The 21770-nt window shown below is 37.5% G+C and overlaps 1 protein-coding gene across 4 annotated transcripts in view; it reads left to right on the top strand.

The window, feature by feature from the left end:
* MTM1 (myotubularin 1) overlaps positions 1-21770 on the top strand; it is a 46595-nt gene that overhangs the window by 1079 nt on the left and 23746 nt on the right. For all 4 annotated transcript variants that reach the window (XM_074882287.1, XM_074882286.1, XM_074882288.1 and 1 more), the window contains exons 2-7: positions 1111-1266; positions 11602-11673; positions 12651-12723; positions 14288-14382; positions 15409-15519; positions 16451-16552. In XM_074882287.1, the coding sequence (XP_074738388.1) occupies positions 11611-11673; positions 12651-12723; positions 14288-14382; positions 15409-15519; positions 16451-16552 (444 nt within the window). In that variant the 5' untranslated portion in view covers positions 1111-1266; positions 11602-11610. The remainder of the gene's footprint in view (positions 1-1110; positions 1267-11601; positions 11674-12650; positions 12724-14287; positions 14383-15408; positions 15520-16450; positions 16553-21770) is intronic.

Raw genomic sequence — 21770 nt, 5'->3', positions numbered from 1 at the left:
GTACTAATCAAAACTGATGCTTAAAAAGTACCTTGGCTCTACTGCATAATACCTGTTTGGGGCAGTATTGTGCTCGTTGCTTGCTAATAGTCATGTATTTGTTTATCATTAACCAGATTTGAAGGGCAGATATCATGGTACAGGATTAGCACTGTGCAAAACCAGAACGTGTTTCCTACTATAGTTTTCTTTTTAATGTTAAATTGTGGTTTAGGTGTTAAAAAAGTTAGGCTGTAGTTATTAACAGAGCTGATAAGTGCAATGAGCCTTAACATACAGAACTTTTGGGGCTATATGTAGCTTTATTGTGTGACAAGCATCACAAGAGATGAGATATAGAGGTGTTTTCAGTAAAATGCAGGATTTGCCCTTTTAGCACTGTTTATGATTCGACACTTGGTCAGAAGGAAACTTTGGAAAGATGCACTTGCCAGAGAGACAGGCATCACTGGGGTTGAGCAAACTCTAGTGTTAATGTATTCCTGACATGTAGGGTTACAGTGTTAACTAACAGTAGTTAATTTAGAATGCAAGACTAATCTAATGAGAAGTAACTGTAAATCTTTAATATTGTGTGTGTTCTTTTAAAGGAGACAGCATACTAATTTTTCTAAGAACTTGAATCAGGCAAAAAAAAAAGTTTTGTTTCATGGTCTATACCTTCTGACTTTGTCAAGTTACATAGCAGATTTCATATGAAAGTCTTTCCTGAATGTATTTGGGAAAAGAAACAAATAAATGGCTGTATTCTTTAGGAAGGGATGAGAGAGGAAATGCTTAATTGTGTGCAGAAAGATGCCCAAATATGTATGGGGAACATAAGCATGGTTGAAACTCTACATAAGATTTACACATTAGCAACATTTCAAAACTGTATCTTAAAGTTTTAGACGAGAAAGTTCTTCTCAGTTCCAGCTACTTGATGCCAAACCTCCTGACACAAGATAAAACATAAAAAGAACTAATATTGTGTGTTTCCGTTCTCTGGAATGTTTTTAGTAGCAAATATTCAGGGGTTTGCTTCCTTTCTGAAGTTTTTTTAAAAGTAACATCAATTGAAATATTCTGGCAGTGCTAACAATGTCTTCCTACCTGTTCCATTCTTGTCAGGGGCCAGCTTCAGCACAAAAGTCAAACGTTGTTTGAAAGTTGGAGGAATGAACACACTGCTGTCCTCTCGTCTCACACCGAAGTGGGCCTGTCTGTATTTTCTACAATTGAAATGACTTATTAAACCTGGAGGCTTCTGAACAAGAGAAAACAAAAGTAAGTGTTTTCAAGTAGACTGGGTTACGCTATTGTGTAAGATAGGGTGTGGGTTTTTCACCAAAATCTAGGTAATTGGTATGCAGCCTCTTTGCTGGGTTGGTGCATGCAGTGAATGGAAAGGCTGTATGCCAGAGACTCTGTGTGATGTGACACACTAATGCATAACATAGACAGACAGATGTGGAATACAGAAGTATCAAACTTTCTGTACCTGGCAAAGTACCCACCTGTTAATTGAAAGAGAGCACACGTGGAAGTGTGGTGCTGCCCCATGGATGACTTAGGCAGGGTTGTCCCAGTTTCCCCTTTCTTAGGGTCTGAAGCAAAGAACAGTTTTTGGGATGACTTCATCAGAGTCCTTAGTCTGCTTCTTTTTAAACAGAGACAAACTCAGAATGGTACTTTCTCTGTGGTATTATGTGTATTGAGAGAAGCAATTCCTGTAGTGGAAGAAGGAACTAAACACAGCAGATGAAAGAGGATGAGTCTGATGCATCGGTTGCACATGCTCTCAAAGGAAAGTTGGAGGAAAGCCTGAGTAGGGGATGTCACTTTAATCGTTAACAGTGTCATTTTTTTTAATACAGTATATCATTATATAACAGATACAATTTCCATTTCTCTTGTGGAATCATCAGTTAAATCTTTAGCAATAGAACTGCAGTGGCCTAAGGGGATATCTTTCAAGAAGAATGAGCAGAGAGCAACTGAAGGCTTTCTTAATAGAAAACTTTGAAGTTGTATTTGCTATCCCATAGGCTTTCCTGTCAACGGCATCAGCTTTTGACAATGTGGGAGGTATATATTCCCTGCAGGGGATGCAGAGCAGAGAAAATAGACTGGGTGGGTTTAGAAAGCCACAGATCAGCCTTCAGGCATAGGTTTTCTACAGATGTAATGCTGATTCTGGAGGTAATGTGACAAATGGTTCCTAAAAAAAACCCACTCACTTCTGACATGCCCCCTAATCTAGCTAGATTTAACAGCTACTGGCTGTACAGGGCTACATGCATAGAGGGAAAGCTGCTGCTTTCTTTGATCCACTCACATGACTGAACTTTAACTTTAGAACGCAGTTAGCAGAGTAAATATTAAGAAAGAGTCAGGAAGAAAGGTAACTATGACAAGAGAAAGATATTATTCATAGAACAAATACAGGAGAAGCAGTAAGCAAGTACAAGTGGACAGAAATAATTGTTAGCATAAATTACAAGCAGTAGACCTCTGACAATTGCTAGAAAACAGGCCTTAACAAATATTTATTGCCACTGAAGTAGGTGCTGCTTTTCCTTGTTACTGTGGTATAAAGCATGAGAAATATCTAACTACCAGATCAGAGTCCATCAGTGGATGAGTTATTGAGTGTCCATGATGGTATGTGTCCTGCTGTATCATCTCTCTTTGTGAGTGAGCTTGTAATTCTCTTACAAGAAAGTGTGCCAGGATAAACACCAGGGATATCACCCTAAGATACACTTTCAGTGCAATTTGAAAGGAGGAAGCAGTTGGGTTGATAATTAGAGAAAATAATGTTACAAACTTCTATGTTGGGTCTTGTTGGAAGTTGTGATTTGCTTTGAAAATAGGGTGGGAGTCAAATTGCATAAGAAGTTAAAACAGTAAAAGAAAAACCTTCAAATGGTGATAGGAGAAATATCAATCAAGAGAGAACTGAAGATTTTTTTACTCCCTCCAGCTATTATTTATTCAATACCTGGCTTCCATGTACAAGGTACAAGATTTATTTTTTTAAAGAAACACATACACAGAAGTGTGTAGGATCTGGTGGCACTGAGAAAATATTTGCCAAGCTTTCTGCCAAGCTGTCTACTTGCTGCCACTTGTAGAACTTCATTGTCAGGATGCTACTTTTTGTTAGTGCAAGGTCTTCTTTCTAATATCTTCACAACTACCTGGTATAGTGAGCCTATAAAATAGGAGTGGACAGGCAACTGGTGCACTTCTGATTTGTTTGCTGAATTAGCAGTCACTTGACTGTTGTGAACTTTTGTTTGCACTTGTTCATCTTGAGTCCTTTGGGGACAATGACTTGCCCTTTCAAGTAGAGGGCACATTAGGGAACAAGAGAATGCTTTTTCTGGGAGAGGGAGCGCTTCTGATTCTTCACAAACAAATTCAGCAGTCCGTGTTGAGTTGTTCAGCTTGCTCTTCACAGTCTAGCAGAGAACTGGCAACATGAGGGATTCTGGAGTGCATTTTTCTTAATGACAGAAAGCCTGGTGGAGATTTGGCGTTTAGTAAACAGGTAACTTCAGATTGCAAGTTTTTTTTCTAAGAAGTGATACATTTTTGTAGGATGCAGAAATTTTTTGTAATGCATTACTGAGGAATTTAAGTGACTTAGAAACTTCAGTGTGGAAGGGCAGATACTAGTATGCCTTCTACATGCACATATCCCATTGAGGCTTGTACTGCTGGCATGCTTCTTGTGTTCTCGTTATGGCTTGAATTGAGAAGGCTTTCAAAGAGACTTGAAAGCTCATATGGTTAACTTGGAAAATGTAGATTTAGTAAGTACATGCAAAGGGAGAATATCATTTAGACATCAAGAGAGAAGACCCACTGGTGGCATAATCCAGTCTCAGATCAGTAGAATCATGAGGATCCCCTTGAGGAAAGGTAAGGGCCGCAGACTCTGTTACTGAGAGGTTGCACTTGGAAGGATTTTACACCTTGTAACTGTGACAGTAAAGAAGGAATAGGAGATTCTGTGATCTAGCAATCCATCTTGACTCCAAAGATCCACTCTGGAATAAGTGCAGGTAGAAGTTTATGACCTGAGATGCAAAGGTGGCTTGTTGGTGTACATCATAGGAGAGATTTGCCCTTGAACTCTGATGGTAAGAAATCATGAGTGCTCTCCTGAGTGGTTTAATAGACCCTCTTCCTTTTCCTGTTTAAGTGATACATCTCACAGGTAAGTCAGTTTTCCTTTCTTTCTGTTTGCCGTCAGTTGCGTAAGTGACAGGTAATTGCTACTGGCCACAAGTAAATACATGTAACTGATGCCTGAACTGGCTTTGCTCTAGGCATGTTTTTGAAGTCAGTACTGTATGACTTTTAAATGTTAAAATCTGGTTTTAATTAAGTAGTCTAAATGTATCAGGACAGAGAGCATAAGCAACATCATTATGATTAATGATCAGGGGACTGGAGCACCTCTTGTATGAAGAAGGGCTGTGGGCGTTGGGGTTGTTCAGCCTGGAGAAGAGAAGGCTCTGGGGAGACCTTAATAGTGGCCTCCCAGTACTGAAAGGGGGCTACAGGAAAGATGGGGACAAACTTTTTAGCAAGGCTTCTTGCAACAGGACAAGGGGTAATGGTTTTAAACTAGAAGAGGATAGATGTAGACTAGATGTAAGGGAGACATTTTTTATGATGAGGGTGGTGAAACACTGGAACAGGTTGCCCAGAGAGGTGGTAGATGCCTCATCCCTGGAAACATTCCAGGCCAGGTTGGACGGGGCTGTGAGGAACCTGAATTAACTGAAGATGTCTCTGCTCTTTGCAGGGGGGTTGGACTAGATGACCTTTAAAGGTCCTTTCCAACCCAAACTATTCTATGATTATTTCTAAAAAAAATAGTTTTGCTTCTAGTTTTTATGGGTTTTTTCTTATTTTCTTTGGAAATAAATATAAGCAAGTATTTCTGTGGTGTGGATTTTCTGTGGATTTTTTGGTGTTTTGGTTTTTTTTTTTAACTTCATCTGTTTGGAATGCTCTGCCTTATGCTACTTACTTTTTGTAGCTTTGTTAAACTTTGGAGACTTCTCTTACCTTATTTTTGTTTCTGTTACTGCGTATAGTTCCTTTGTGCTAAAATATAACTGGTAAAATGAGAGTGAAAGATGTACGCATTTCTATGGGCTTGATTAGTCAATTGTGGCACTTTGGTTTCACTGTGTTTCTTTTGGGTTGATTGCTGCTGTTTGGTTAGGGACAGCTCATGTCTGGAAAACTGCCTTCATTGCTGTAGATAATTCTTGTGGCTTGTTTTGTATCCCTGTATATCTTCATATATAATTCTAAAATTTTATTAACCTTTAATGAGATGAATGACTACTCTTGACTTCGTTAGATTAAATGCTCATTTACTAGTGTTAAAGATGCTGATGCTTGTTTTGATGACTCTCATATGGTAACTTAGATGCTGTTGGTGGCTTGACCCTTCAGAACTGTTGCTTTTCCATATATTTTTTTCTTTTAAAGGATTTATGTTCCTTTCTGCTTAATACTTAGAGTGAAATACTTTTTTTTTTTACTCCCTTCATGGCTGTCTTAGTTTAATTTTGCTACAGTCTTGGAAATTCCTAGAGTTCTCCTCTATTCTATGTGTTATCCCTGAAAACCTATGTATTATGTGTTATCTCTTCTGTGCAGTTGTGGTGGTGACAGATGTGGTTTTGTTTTTAGGACTTTGTATTTTATGCTTTTAATTTTATTATGTGAAACACGATGCACTATATTCATACTGCCTCTGTGGGTTGTTACTGTACCAAATAAAACTCTACAATCTTTGTGTAACACCAGCATACCTTGTCATTATAAACCTGCTTTTTCATTTTTTGCATCTTCTGTTAAAGTGAGAGTGCAAGCAGCTTTTTCTGTATGCCCACACTAACATACACTAACCTCTCAAACACAGTGAAAAATTGTTTACTAATATAATACTGTTGTTCTTCTCTTTGCAATAATTCCTTATTTGGTATCAGGTCTAACTATGAAAATAACTTCATTTTTATCTAGACTGGCAAATGCCTTGCAGATCTGAAATGATTAACCCAGTGCACTGATTGCTTTCAAGTGTCATATAATTGTTGAGTTGTAACTGTAACTCTCTTTAGAAGTGCTCTAGTTGTCTTCTGAATTACTATGACAACAAATGAAGGGGCTTAGTAAATTTTCTAACTATATTTTTAGGAGAGGCCTTGGAGATGCACAAATCAACTGGAGCAGGATTATGAGAACTTTGGCGTTATCCTGTGTCATGGTTACTGACGTGTGACAGAAATCGGAATGCTTCTAGAAAATGTTCAGCAAACTTTTTGTTGTTCATTTTTACTCTATTGATAAATCTGATTCTGGTAAAAGCAAATAATTCTCAAGTTTATCCAGGTGCCCTTATATTTTTTACATATATATATACACACACACTAACTTTTCAGCTGTGTCACTAATGTTTTTTCATCATGTTTACCTCTTACTCAGTATATTCTGTAAATGTCTTCTGTGTATGGTAATTTAGCAGTTTAATTTCCTCAATCTTTCCAGATTAATATATTGAATATAGACTATACAGAGTTTAAAACTTCATTTCGCATTGTATTGTCAAAATTGCCATTGCTCCAAATGATTGATACAGGTACAGATTTGGAAGCGTTTTTTTCCAAAGCTTTAATCCACTGACGGAGGGTCAAAAATATAAAATATCTGCAAACTGGTGCCAATTTACTTGATGCAGTTTACTTCACCTCAGATGTTTGTGGTAGTAATCCTTTGGCAGATGCAGATTATGTTGTGTTTGGGCACAAACTAGTTCTTTATAGATTGACGCAAGCGTGGCTCAGTTATACAATACAATAGTTAAAAATTATTTGGTGTGACTCTCATGTGAAGATGAAGCCTTAAAAGGACTAACAAAATGTCAAATGAGCTTTAATTTGTTCCTGTATCACTAACAATGAGAACTAGTTTCACCGGGCTGTTGTCAATCTAAATGCGGTTTATAAGAGTCTTGGTGGTGTTTCCAAGGTGCACTGCACACACCCTCTAACCTCTTGGCAGTGAAGAACCTTAAGGAAGGAGTAGCTGGTCATTTCAGGTTTCTTAACCCTCAAAAGCTTACTTACACGTTTTAAGGTTTATTTAGGTTTTTTGTGTGGCATTATGCTTGTGTCTGTCGGCATTTATTCATAAAGAGCAGATAGCGTCCTTGAATTGACTTCTTAAAATCTGGCCTTCAGTGCAAACCCTTTCAAATGTCGGTGTGCCTCCATTCCCATGAATCCTAGGAAGCACAAGTATAAATATAATCTTTAAAGAAAATACAGATCCCGAGTAGTTTAATTGTTATTGTAAGATCATTGGAGCCTACATTTCTTGGTAGTGTTACTATATTAAGTTCTGGTAACTTTAACAAAGCTTTGTTTATTAGTTCAAGTTAAATCCAGTAAAATTGCTTTGTCTCCTTGCTATTCTAGATTCGGGGAAGAATGTTCAACTGTTTGTAACTGCAGAATATCATAAACAAAGTTGTCTGATTTGTTTTAAATTTGCAGAGTAATGGTACTTCTGGTCGGCTGCTGACAAGCATGGGGTTTTTATGGTTTTTAGTTTTTGTGCAAGAATAGAAGTATGTATGGGTGATACTGGGGAATAAAATGTGTTTGCAGTGGAAAACTACTTGCAAGATTTTTCCCTGGGTGGAAGGACTACTGCTGCTCTGTGATAATGAGAAAGTTGTAGCTATTTTAAGACTATGATGGAGTGTGTTTTTGAATTGTTCGTGGCAATATTACTGTGGGAGGTTGCCAGAAGCTGTTTCTACAATTTGACAGAAAGAGAAATAATATTATAAAAGGAACTATTCCATGTTCGTTTTAAATGCTTCTGAAAACTTGTTTGCTCTTTTGTTACAGAGGAGTCCACTTCCTTAAGGGTGTGCCCTTGTTTGATGGGTACTTCTAAATGAGAGCTTAATCTTGTCTGTTGCCTGAAGATCACAGAAGCAGAGAGTAATTCACGTTGGAAGGGACGTCAGGAGGTGTCTCTAGTTCAGCCCCTTGCTCAAAGCAGGATCAGACCTAGTTGCTCAAAGCTTTATTCATTTGGGTCTTAAAAACCTCTGAGGATAGAGACAGCAGCCTCCCTGGGCCCTGTTTTCACTGCCTGACTGCCCTTACAGTGCAAAAGTATTTTTTTTTTTTCCCTTAAATCAGTCTGGAATCTAGTTTGTTTCACTTTCTGTTGTGTCTTGTCCTTTCATCACTCACCACTTTGAGGACCCTGGCGCTGTCTTCTCAGTAACCACCTCAGAGGTACTGGTGGGCAGCTGTGAGGTCCCATTGAAGCTGTCCCTTCTTCAGGCTGAAGGATCCCCAGCTCCCTCAGCCCCTCATTACAGGGCAGGCGCTCCAGGTCCTGGTCCTCTTGGGGACCCTCTGCTGAACTTGCCGCAGTTTGTCGATGCCTGTCTTGTACTGAGGTCCAAAAGTGGACACTGTTCTAAAATGCTGTCTAATGGGTGTTCTATAATGTGAAGTTTAATTACTTGACCATAGTTTACCTATAGGAATCGGGGAAATATGTGTGGTTATAAATGTGATTATTAGTATTTGGATTTTTAAAGTGATTGGATTTCAAAGCAAAATTTAGGTAGCCGTAAAAGAATTCCTCCACTTACATACCGACGTAATAACTTGCATTAATTTTAGTGAAAATGTTTGGATTTTGAAAAAAATCTGACAGATAGCTTACCTTCAATACATATTTATTCAACTTAGCTCTGAATAAGTCTAATTTGCATCATTAAAGTGTTGGAAATTAAGCAGTAGATAGTTGTAATTCTATAATGAAATATTCTATAGAAATTGAAGTTAAGTGAGTGAACACATTCTCGCTGTAAAGTATGTTTAAAGAAATTGGTCTCAGGGAGAGTTGGGGGAATTTTACGCAAAATAAACTTTAACATACACAGAAACACACACACAAAGGTCTGCTGCAAGAGCTGCACAGACACCTTGTGTGTTTGAAGTGGCCTGGCGGGGGGGGTGGCAGGGTGGAGGGGAGGCGAGCTCTGTCCTGCTGTATTGTCAGGTTCTACAAAGAGAAATTTTCCGGAGAATCTGAAAGGATCTCTGCTTATTCCTTACAATTTATACTGAGGTTTGGAAAAGTTATAGTCAGTGTTCTGGAGTCAGGTGATTATTTCATGTAATGCTACAGTTCAGCCAAAACTTAGTGAATGTGGAGTGAGGAAATAATACAGAAAGCAAAGGAGGAGACAGAAGGCTTTTCAAACACTTCATACCGTTCCCTGTGTGAGCAGCAGAAGTATGCTACGGTTGGAGGTAGTATTGAAAGGCGTAAGGAATGTCTGAACTTTTGTCCTGATGAGCTTTGGTTGGCACTAAGGTGAGTGTCCAAGATCCTGGGTGGGCTGGTGTGGCCTCTGCTGAAGCTTGTCTTTCTGTGGCTTCACTGGTGGAGTAGCTGCGGTCACAAGATCAACAGCTAGTTTGGGTGTGCCTGTACCTGCTACAGCCAAAATTTCCATTTTGCAGTGTGGTTCTATTCAGGGTTGCCACATCTTTTAAAAGTCACTTTTCTAGGGCTTGTTTATGCTCACTTGTCTCTCGTGGTTGGTGCAGCCTTAATTGAAATTTATGTGAGCTCTAGTTAAAACCACTTTCTATGCTGACATAGAAAAACTGGGGCTGCTGTGCCTTTGTCTCTTCGTCTCACCTGGTGTTTCTCAAATAAAATATGAACAAAACCCACTTCATATGGAAAACATTTTAAAACAAGCTTGTGAGTGAATACACCTTTTACCTTTATAAATATCTGGTTATTAGAAAACTTAAGCTTCTATAAATTAAGGAAAGTCATCTGAACAAATACTGGATGTTCACAAGTTAACATAGCAATACAGAAAAAGTTAAATTACCTTAAGTTTTATATTATGCAAGACATTGCAAGGAAGAAAAAATTGTGAAAATATCTTCTCTTAATCTTCTGAATTTTATAGTCAAAACATTAGTGTCCAGTGTTGCAATAGTTTTTCTGTGGAAGGTAGTTTGAAAGAACAATGATTTAATGTTGATTGCTAATAGCTTTTCATTTAAATTGTTGACGTTGCACTAAAATTAGGTCAGGACCCCTCTGTTGCAGTGTTTGGAGAAAACTGAGACTGCCGAACACCCAGAAGGGAAGTAATACCTCTGTGTGATACGGTCACACAGGCTAGGTGGCATTCGAAAATTTTTTTATTTTTCAACTTAATGTGGGTTCCTTTTTTTTTTTTTTTGTGGAGAAGTGTGGGTTTTATACTGATAACCTGTATCGCTGAATATTGCAGTTTTAAACACAATGTCAGGTTTCCTATGTTTTCTTTATGAGATAAGGAAGACTTGGGCAGTGTAAGAAGGTCGTGGTTTTCCACCTTCTTGCACAGACACATGTCTGTACTGTTACAGTAACATCAAAGCATTTTGGATCTTACAGTTTAATCTGTAGCTATCACTTGTGTAGGACTGGTGCAAGGTCACTATGAGCCCACTGTTATGCAGGAGCATGGGCTGATTTGTCATGGTGCAGAGACCTGTGCAAACTTTTTTCAGTGTTGAGAGGAAAGTCCTTATTAAGTCTTCAAGGTTTCATTTATGGAATAGAAACAAAGACTGTGTGGTCTGTAATCACCCATCACCACCCCCCTAACCAAGCAACCAACCACTCTTCAAGATTGCTGTACGGTGTCAAATTGGCTCGACGAAGGGCGTGTGACTAGGGAAAGGGAAGTATAATTTGGTACGAAGTTACTGTTTGGAGTAACTTCAAGTATGAGCATTTTCTCAGTGTTTTTTCTAGAGATCCCTTGTGCAATGGGAGGAAATGATTAAGAAGATGAATCCTGTGTCATGCGGTTCTGTCTTTAATCAATACTATTTAAAAAAAAAAAAGAATCCTTTTCCTTTAAACATATCAAGGCTATTCGGATGGCTGGATACTCCCCCTTCTGGTGTGCAAACTGAAGTTTCAGTCTAGGAAATGGGGGATTGTTTTTAAATGTAGAAGTACTGTGGAACTCCTGCTTTTTTCCTCCTTTTTTTTTTTTTTTTTGAACTTGAAATACTTGAGTATATGAACATGCTTGTGATTTCCAGAACTGTGCAATAAGTTTATAGTTTGTTCCTGTTTTCCTAAATTAAAAGTCCTAATACAAATGTCCCAAGTAGGTTGCATTTCATAGTATGTGTATCCAGTCACTTAAAACAAGCACTCTAATGTCTGTTGACTAAGCTAATAATAGTATTCAAACAGCTGAATTCCAAAATACATCTTGAGTCAGAATATTCCTTATAATAAGAACCAATCCGAGAGCTAGTAATGAATTTCGTGTTAGATTTGGATGCTTTTAAATAGTGACCTTCAATTACAAGGCATTGTGTAAGTTTTTAAATTAATAGTAACTTGTAAAACATTCTTGGAAGCTCTTGATGTCTACCTGTGGACCTCCAAAGTCTAAAATCTCTCCTGTAAATAATATGTAGTCCAGGAGGAAGTTTAAATCTCCAATTTGTGCTTTCTCATCAGATACCCAGTATGGCCTCATCATCAACACCTAAATATAATTCAAACTCCTTGGAGAGTTCTTCAAGTAAAAGGGTGAGTGTAACTTTTTTCATGTTTTTTACCTTAGAGGTTCGAGAATTCATTATCTTCCATATTTGGGTAGAAAAATGAGTATTTGAATGACTTTTTTTCTTGAATGTATATACTTATTTTTATTGCTAAAATTCTAATGCCGTTAAATGTGTTGATTTAAATATCTTTCAGAGTGAATGAGCAAAATACTCTCTGTATCACAAGTTACGAGAGCCTCCTTAAAATCAATTCTAATATACTTACTCTTATCCGTGCTTTCTACATTGAAATATTTTGTGACATTCTTGAAAATTTTTGGCACTTTGCTGTAGAAAGATTCTGTGCTGCAGTTGATAAGATAAACCTAGTTATGTTTTGCTGGCTCACTTTTAAAATGTTCATTGGTAGCGGGAAAGACATTAAAGCAATCTAAATGACATTCTCCTCTGCTTTTTGATGTGCATGGCTGAAGAAAAAAACATAACCTGTGTGCAAGAAAACAGAAACTAAGGTTTTATTTGGCTTTTTAAACATTTCTTCCAAACCAAATATTATTTTCTATTAATCAGTCTTAAAAACTACTGAACATTGGAAAGTCACAAATGAGTAGATTGTGTGTAATAGTTGTGAGTACATTGCTTAAGTGATTTCAGTTGATCTGTTCTTCCAAGCCCGGCATACATGGAAAATTAAATGCACAAAACTTTCAGAGAACTTACAGTAGAGAAATTCAATTCCAATTTAATGCAAATAGAGTTAACCATTCTTTTTGAAGGAGAAAGACTAAAACGTGCTTACATTTCAGATCTGTTCAATCTTTTTAATAGTTTCAGTCTAGGAGAGTGGTGTGTGTTCCTGTTTTGGTTCAGTCTGTCGATTTCTACCATGGAAAAACCTGTTCTTTCCCATGAGAAATTACCTTTAAGATTTTTTTTAACCTGGAACTTGAAGGAATTGTAAATAAAATATGATGTGCTGTTGTACTTCTCTTTCTTTAGACTCTAAAAGATGGAACTAACTGGGAACAAAATGAAGAAATACCTCGTCTGCCGGGAGAGACTAGAGTTACAGGTATGAAGCTATACAGCTGCTTAATGCAGTGTATGTTTAGGAGTCTGGCATATACACATATCTGGATTGTTTTGTAATTTGGACTGGTTTGGGCTGGGGATGGGGATAAGTCATGCTAAAATGTCATTAATTTTTATCTTAACTTTTTATTTTTAATTAACTTTTTTTTAATTAACTTTTAATTTTTATCTTGACTTTTTATCTTAACTCTTTAAAATCTTTAAAACTCTTCAAAATCTTGGTTTCCACACATGGCAGATGCTCCAATACAAAGAAATTGCAAGTCAAGATGTGTCATAATTGTATCTACAGACTAAGTAGCATGTGTCTAGTAATGAGAGCTCCTCCAAGCTTTCCAAAGTCAAGAGAATTCTACATGCCACCCACTATGTATTGATTTCTTGTACAGTAGTGTGGAACCTTAGCCCAAGCTGTGACTATCTTAAGTATAATCTTATGCTTCCTTGACACAACACGTAGCTACTATACGCTTGTTAGCCTTTACATACAGTAATGTTGTGGCATAAGGAAGATTAATGTATTGTGTACAGTGGTTTCTTACTTGATGGAGGCTCTTCCTGGAATGGAGCCTTCCACTCATGGAAGTTTGTGTTGAAGTATCAGAATGCAACTGAAAGTGGTCTCTCTTATTTGTGAAGCTTCTCCTTTCCCCCTTGCCTGAGGATATGTTAGGTGGGCTTGTAAACAAGATTGGCCAAGGTGACACCAAAGTGGTGATTCAGAGGAAGTAGTTACATTTTCAATGAGGAAAGTTGTGGGGAAGGCATGAGGGAGAGGGTGTGGGACTCAGATGAACGTTTGGTATGATCCTTATGAAAATTGTCTGTGCTTTGGGACAGCACCCTGGAAGGAGGATGCTCGTTGTGGAAGACAGATAAGTAGACTGGGCTAAAGAAATGAGGGGACAGGGAGAAATAGGTGGTTTGTAGTGCTTCACTTAAGTCTTTAATGGCGTTGCTTCAGTTAAATCTTTCTTGAGTAGTATGTGTTAGTACTCATTTTGTTACTGTCCTTGCTGAAACACTGCTGATGGCTCTGCTGTATTTGATTGCCTCAAATTGAAATGTAATGTTTCTCTTCAGGATGGTGGGTTCCCTAAACACTTTACAACTTAAACTATGTAATTCAATGCAGAATTGGTTACAGAGCACTGAAAGATGGAATACTATCAACAGAAGAATGTATTTGTTCTGGGATAGTGAATAGACGGTTTGGTAATCACAGAGAGGACTTGAATCTACTTGCTGTGCTGTGTCCTGCCCTCTCCCCTGTAGTGCCGAGAAAGAGAAGAGCACAAATGTAACTAGGGAAGGCTACTGAAACCTGCTGATTTAATTTGGGCAAGTTTAGTATATGAATCTTTCACATTTTCTTAATAATTCAAGTGGGCAGAATTCAGATTTATTACTTTTCAAATTCATTCATCTCTCAGAGTGGCTCTTATGAGTGCGGCTCGCTTTATTTTACTGCTACTTAACTGATGCTGTCCTTAGCTCTGATATTTTCTTTTTGCAATCTTTAAGAAATGCTGCATTTCTTACAGACAAGGATGTTATTTATATGTGTCCATTTAATGGCCCCGTTAAAGGAAGAGTGTACATCACAAACTACAGGCTGTACCTAAGAAGTGTGGAAAATGTGAGTAATATGCCACAATTACTTCCGTGAGATGAGTTGGCTTTAAACCCCCTTCCCTTCACCCCCACTGCCTTTGATTTATTTTGTGGCCAGTTCATTTGCTTTAGTTTTGGCACACGTATGCTTGTGGAATTGCATGGGAGGCTTTTTACTTGAAATAGTTTGTAATGTTTGTAATAACCATATCTTAATTGTGTAATGACTAAATAGTAATTGCCTTTGTGCCACTGAGAAATTGGTATAAAAATGGAAATTCTTTAAAGCTAAATGTGTTATAAAAGTGTGGGTTTTGCCTGGTAAAATTACAGTTTAATCACTTACACTGAACTGATACCTTTATCTTTTGTCAGTTGGAGCTTTTCTAATAGGTGTTCCCTTTACACTTATTCTGTGATAGATCAAGGGCAGCAGCTAATGGTGTGTAATACTTCTTAAAATGGCTATCAGTAAACCAAGATTTTGATTCTCCTTGCTGTTGCAAGAGAAAAATACTTTGATAATAGAACCACGTGTGGGAGGGGAGAGTAACAGTGTGTTTGATAAGCAGCAATATGAAAGAGAATAAAATGCGCTTGTTATCTGTTTCATAATATGGTTGGGTTTTTTTAAGTAAAGTTTAGGACTCTTGAACTGAGGTCTTTGTCACTGCAGCTAGCTCTACTAGTGACATCTTTTTCATTTTGTTCTACTTTATTCTGTGTATCAATAAAGCAGCCTTAGCAAGCAAAGGCTCTCAGAAGTATGTAGCAGAAGGCATCTTTCAGGGTGTTGCCACCTTTTTTCCCTGCATACTGTATTATGCATGAAGTATTTTTCTTGCATGTTAAATTGGATGATGTTCAAGGCTGTAGAGTGACTGTACAGACGTTGTGATATGTTGGGAGGGGAGACTCAGTTAAATGCAGAAACACACTTTTGCTTCCTGTATGTATTTCACATCTCCTTTCTATTCTAGAATGCATAAGAACAGTTTGCTTGAGTCCTCTTTTCACATTAAACTTCTCCTTACTCAAACTTTCCTTGCAGGATCCAGTTGTGGTATTGAATGTTCCACTGGGTGTAATTTCAAGGATTGAAAAAATGGGAGGAGCTTCAAGCAGAGGAGAGAACTCTTACGGATTAGATATAACCTGTAAAGTAAGACTTTCCAATAATTCAGTAGGAAATGAAATCTAAAAGTTCCTTTTCTCACTACTTACCTATTTTTAGGAATGAAAAAACACATCTTCCTCAAAGCTGAATTTAAAAAGAGCTTTTTGGAACTGGACGGGGAAATACCTTTTGTATAAAGGGCTATTTAACTGTCCTCTCTGCATACGAGGAGAGGGATTGCTCTTCCTTTCCAAATCACTAACTGACAAGAGGTTTTGCACAGTAGTCTTGTTTTAGGGCGTTATTCCTGCAGTGCTTCATTATTTAATTTATTCTAAAAGTGATTTTTTTTATAATCCTAAAATCTTTGAAGAACCCCTCAAATGGGGCTTTTGTAAGCTGTAAAGGCAGTGAAAAGCGTATGTAACAGCTATCTCTATTTCTTTAGTCTCACAAAAAATTCATGTTGCCATGAAAAAGTATAGTCGTAGGGGAGTTCCTAGTGGATAATTCAGGATCCTTTATTTGTCTCATTAATGGAGTATGTATACACATTTGATTCTTAGTAGTTAATGCGCAGATTGCTTATTTTTGACGTTAGCGATGAGAAAATAGCTAGAGACAGTGTAGTCTAGACAGATTGTTGGCAAATTTTCATTTTGAAAACACAGAGTAACTCCCATCCTGCAAACATTCAGTAGCCCATGAGACTTTTTAGTGAATCAGATAGTCATATCTGATGGCTTTATGCCAAAGCAGCGTTTGCACCACACAGAATGTGGTACTGCTTTATTTGTAGAATTCTTATGCTCTATTCTATTTTATGAGATAAGAAATAAAACTGAACATTCACAATGGTTTGAGGTGTGTTGCAGGCAGATTCTAAATCATGTTTAGTGTATAATATAGCATTTGTACATCAGATAAAAGTATCTTACTGCTTCGGTTCACTTAAAAGATAATGCCTTTGTTTTAGGATATGAGAAATTTACGGTTTGCATTAAAACAAGAAGGGCACAGTAGAAGAGATATATTTGAAGTTCTCACAAAATATGCTTTTCCCCAGTCACATAACTTGGTAAGTTACATCATTTATACTATTGAGTTGTCTTAATGCAGAGTTCTTGCCAATTAACTTTAACTGTTTTACCTAGTAATGGACATCATGGCTGCTTAAAAAGAATAAACACAGAATCTGGTGTCAGCATAAACTGAAGAGTATTCATGTTTTTATTTTGTACGTTTACAACACTTACATCTATGTATTTGTAAAATTATGGATGCTATATGCTATACTTCAGGTAAACTACCGAGCACCTCTGATCCATACAGATTTCATTGCTTAGAGACTGCAAGTTATCCTCCCTAATTAGGAAATATAGTAGTACATGCCTTGATTTCTTGAAAATGTTAAACCGCTGGGCAGTCTCCAAGGCAATGATAAATATGAATCGCCAAGAGTTTTACTTCAGGAAAAGAAGGCATGGGAAGATAACACTTGTTTTACAGATGAAACTGATGAAAAATGAAACAGGCAGCTAATAGAGTAATGAATTTACACAGATTTATTTCAGGTTAAAAAAAATTTTTGTGGAAGGAATTGAGCAACAGTCACGTTAACTAAGCGTTATCTTCTCTTTCTTTGCCAAAATCTGTGTACTGTGCTGGGTGGATCATTTTGACAACTCTTCAGTAAATCCTTTATTTTGTCTTTTACAAAATTCAGTTTACGTTTTATTGGGGTGCTTTCATTTAGGATAATTGCATAAGAACTCTCTTCACAAAACGTTGGAGGGTTCTGCTATGAATTTTTAAGAACTTTGTTCAGACAGTTGTTGAGTATATGAGGCTGCAGCAAGAATCTTTATTTCCTTTTCCAAAGATACATGTCAATCAATGGTCTATACTCTATAAGCATTTAATTCTTTAAAACTTCTTTGCAGAAGTTTTGCATTCTGTATGCAAACAGTCTGTGGAAAGAAAGCATAAGAAAAAAATAAATGCTTTTGCTTGGAATATTTTATAGTGTTGATGAATAGGTCTTAAGAAATGAAACTGAGATTTCTACATTTGGGTAGGTGTGAGGAGTTGTACTCACAAAAACTGTTGTAGAAGTAGTGAATATATCTCTAACTTTACTGCTGGCATTTTATGCATCTTACAATAGAGAATGATTGAAAACATAACAGGATATATGGACTTCAGAAGGATAATGGAAAAGAGCGAGAAAGCTATATGTAGAAATATCAAACTATAGAGAAGTTTAGGTCAAAAGGGGCTTCTGGACATCATCTGGTCCAGGATTCTGTTGCAAACAGGGCCTTAGATTAGTTATCCAGGGCACGGTTAAGCCTAGTCTTGAGTATTTCCCTGTGAGGTAGATTCCGTCATGTGTCTGGGCAATCTCATCCAATGTTTAATCGTTCTCATGGTGAAGAATTTTTTTTTTTCCCTTACATTGAGGACCTGTGTGGATTTGTGTGTAGTGAATGTGGACAAATTAAGTTGTAACTGACTTAGGAGAGTCCCTTGTGGGATATTTTTTTATGGTATCCCATCCAACTACAGGGCTTGAATAACATGATGATGAGATGTGGCTTGTATTAGGTTTTGTCATCCAAAAAGACCTGGTGTTCCTGTCTAGTGATGGTAGTGAGTAATGTGTGCACACTTCCTGCTTTATTTGTTGCACCTGTTGGACCTAGTAAAGCTCATCATTACGTGCCCTGGACCATTTTGAATGTAACTTGCCAACAAAAGTTATGCTCAGTAACAAAAGGCTTGGTCAAGGCAGAGGAAATTTTGCATTCAGATTCAGTAAAGCACAGAACTTGAAGATAGTGACAACATGGAGAATGGTTGTACTCTATATCTCCTAGCTATGTCTGGAGCAGGGTATAACCATTAGAAATTATGATTACTTAGGAGTAAAATAAAGGGAGCCTATGTTATATCATGAAGTTGCACCTGACCTTATTTTCTAATGTCATAAATGAGCCGTTAACTTTAAAATGAGCTAAGCAAGTATGTGATATTTTTGATGTGCTTTCACCATATTTTAGCAAGCAGCTTAAATTCATCCTACCAAAGGTGGGTGTTTCTGCCTGGTTGTTCATTCCTGTCTTGGTTTTTCCTGCTGCATGAGTTTGGGGCTGCATGACGAACCAGGTAGGGAACTGAAAGGGACTAAAGATAAGCAAAGAGAAAAAAAATAAAAGCTTTACCCTGAGTCATTTCCTCAATCTTGTTAGCCCAGTGTGAGGATGGGGTTGGAGCATCTGTGGGTGGGTATGAATGAAGAAGAATGATGGGACTGCCTCTTTCACGGGCTGAATATGACAATGTCTGAGCTGTGCATGCCTGCCTTCTCCTATGAACATATGCTAACACTGACTGTGCAGCCAGCTCGGTCAGGGAGATCTTCTGTAAAGAACGTGCTGTGGCTTCTCATGACAACTGGGTGAAAATGGCAGCCCTCTGCTACTCAAATGCTGAGCTCTGGCTTTTCTCTGGTCTCCTTCTCTCTACTTTCCAATGCAGCTCACTTATCCACCACAAAATATTCTGGTTTCTGACTTAGTCTTGTCCACTTTGAGGAGACCTGGTTTGAAATCGGTATGCACCAGAACCAGTGCAAGAGAGAGCATGCGAGTGGAACAGGGAGCAGGCAGGAGAGAAGAGAGAGGGGTGTCCTATTTTTCACAGTGTTAAACTGGTAATTTTTCTCAGACCACCTTGTGGAACTGCATCATTGATCTTCAGCTGGTTTGGCAACACTGATGCTTGTATAGCTGTGCAGTAGAAAGAAGGTATCAGGACAATAAAGGTCTAACCCTTTACTATCCTGATTTTTATCTGTATTTTTATACTGTATGCCAGATTTTTATCTGACTGATTTTTATCTGTAATGAAACCATATCCTTAGAGCTGATCCTAAACAAGAACTTTTAGAGATGCCATGCTTCCATTTTTCTTCATGCTATACCATTCTTGGACAAATGGGTGGTAAATATAGCCCAAAACATTATTTCTGAGTGGAGTGTGCTTATTGTTTGCAAGATTTTTCTCCATCACCATCCTAACAGCAGTGTTTGAGAGCCTGTAATAAATCACAGGTCTGTTTGCAACTGTTCATCTGTGTCTTAACATTGTCCTACGTGCCTACTTCCAGAAGCTAATTCTTGTCTCTTTCCAGTTTGAGTATAGGTTGGATTCAGATCTTGAATCAATTACATAATATAAAACCTAATAGCTGACTGACAGCTTACTTGATATGGAACAGGCAGCTGCTATCCATAATCCTCTGTTGCATTTGCAAACTTGTGCTAATTGAATCATTGCTGAAAGTGTTTTTAAAAAAGTTTTTTAAACAAAAAAACCCAACCCCCCCCAAATTAGATGTAGTACTTCACAAAAGATAAGATATATTTAGTCTCTGTAGCTTAGTTTCTGCATAGCAGCTGCTTCACTTCCTGATCTTACCTTGAAACTACACGTCATCATTTTTATAAGATTATTTGCCACCATAATACCTGCATAATACATATTTATTTCTAACCATGATAGCTCTGTGGAATGCCAGTTTTGACGAGAGACACTGGTAGTCATGCTGTCTGACTTCGACCTCTCCCACTCCCGGTGTAGCTAGTTATCCTGGTAATTCAAAATGTCTGAGAGTCAGATCATACCAGTGTTGCTATTGGACCTACAAAGATGATTTTAGATGGCAGTGAGGCCTGTTTGATGGAGCACTTGATTTTGCAAAAAACATCTTGACTTGAGGCTTCATTCTGAATGGCTTATGTCAGTCTCGGTGCAATAATGGTGTAAGGTTACCATATTTGCAAATGATGAGAAGTTAATTGTGTAAATATAATGTCTGATCTTAGTCTTTAGATGAACAGGTAAGATGTAACTGGCTGAGTTGTAGTAATGGCATATTGAAGGCGAGTATAATGATATCTTTATTTTTAAACACTGAGAAACTGACAGTCTTTTCACCCAGTAAAAGCTTAGTGATTTATAATACATGAAAAGCATAAACCAGTAAGTAAGGAATAGAAAAAACAATTTACTTTCTTTGCATGTGTGCAACACCTTCTTGTTCTAGTTTTGCTGCTTTCTTCTTTTGTAATGCATAAAGATTGGTCAACTATTTAATAAATTATATATATGTTATATGCTCATGTACAAGTAGAAGTTGTATTTATGTACTGTGATTCCATAAATAGAGTAAATATATAACTATTTGTAAATAGACTGCTTGCCAAACTGTACTGTCAGATTGCAGCTGCTCTCTCCTTTATCTCGCAGAACTACATTGTGTTGTGAGCAACCAGTGTATCGCATATTATTTTTGTGTGCAAAATAGTAATGATAAATTGAATGTTGAAGGCAAGCACTTAGTCTGTAGGAGGACTGAAAAAGAGACTGTGTGTGTTGAAATTGCTGGTTAGCACCTGCAAGGAAGTAAACAGAATTATTTGCACAGTGAAGCATAAAAAGTAGCTTACCAAAAATATTACAAGATTTGAAAGCCTTTTGTATAGTAGCCTTCTGCTTCAAGTGAAGCAGTAGACCTCTGCTTTTTAGGCTATGGATCTGCAGTGATATCCCTTTTTCCATTCTATGCAAAGAGGCTTTAATTTGCTTTTCCAAAGATCTTAACTGATGTATTATGTCCTGTTTTTACCAACTACAGGTATTGATAAGTCCCAAGCCTTGCACTCCATAAGTTTTCTGAGTGGTGATTTGCTATACTGTTTTTTATTTCTTACTTTTTTAATGCTTTCCTTGTTTTCTTCTCTCTGTTTCCTGTGGCAGATGAAAAGAATTTGAAACTGATTTTTAATTAGTTGATAGACTAATAGGAATTGATAGACTTCCATCAGACATGTAGCACTAGTCTTCATCAAACTCAGAACAGATATGGTCAGTACATTGGAAGTGATTGCAAACTATCCCACTTCGAACCCAACATGTGAGATAAAACCAGTAATCAGTATAATTTAAGGTAAATCTGTGCCTTGTGCAAGTGGCTTTTGGTTAGCTGGTCTCGGTGGTGAGAGGAGAGAGGCCATCTCAGGCTTGTTGCCTGAAACACTGATTTATTGAGCAGGTGGTCTACCTGAAGCTTGTACTGTTGCTTGTACTTAGTCAGTATCCAACCAAACTAATCTAGAGTTGGCTCAGGTATACCTGTAGAAACCACAGTTATGCTTTCTGATTATATTTTCATGATTTTAAAAAGCCTGTTCATGATCTAAAAAAAAAACCCACAAACAAACCACACTGTT

Source organism: Strix uralensis, chromosome 13 (genome assembly GCF_047716275.1).
Source record: "Strix uralensis isolate ZFMK-TIS-50842 chromosome 13, bStrUra1, whole genome shotgun sequence".
NCBI lineage: Eukaryota > Metazoa > Chordata > Aves > Strigiformes > Strigidae > Strix > Strix uralensis.
Note: the sequence above shows the minus strand (reverse complement) of the source record. Positions and strands in the feature narration are given on the sequence as shown.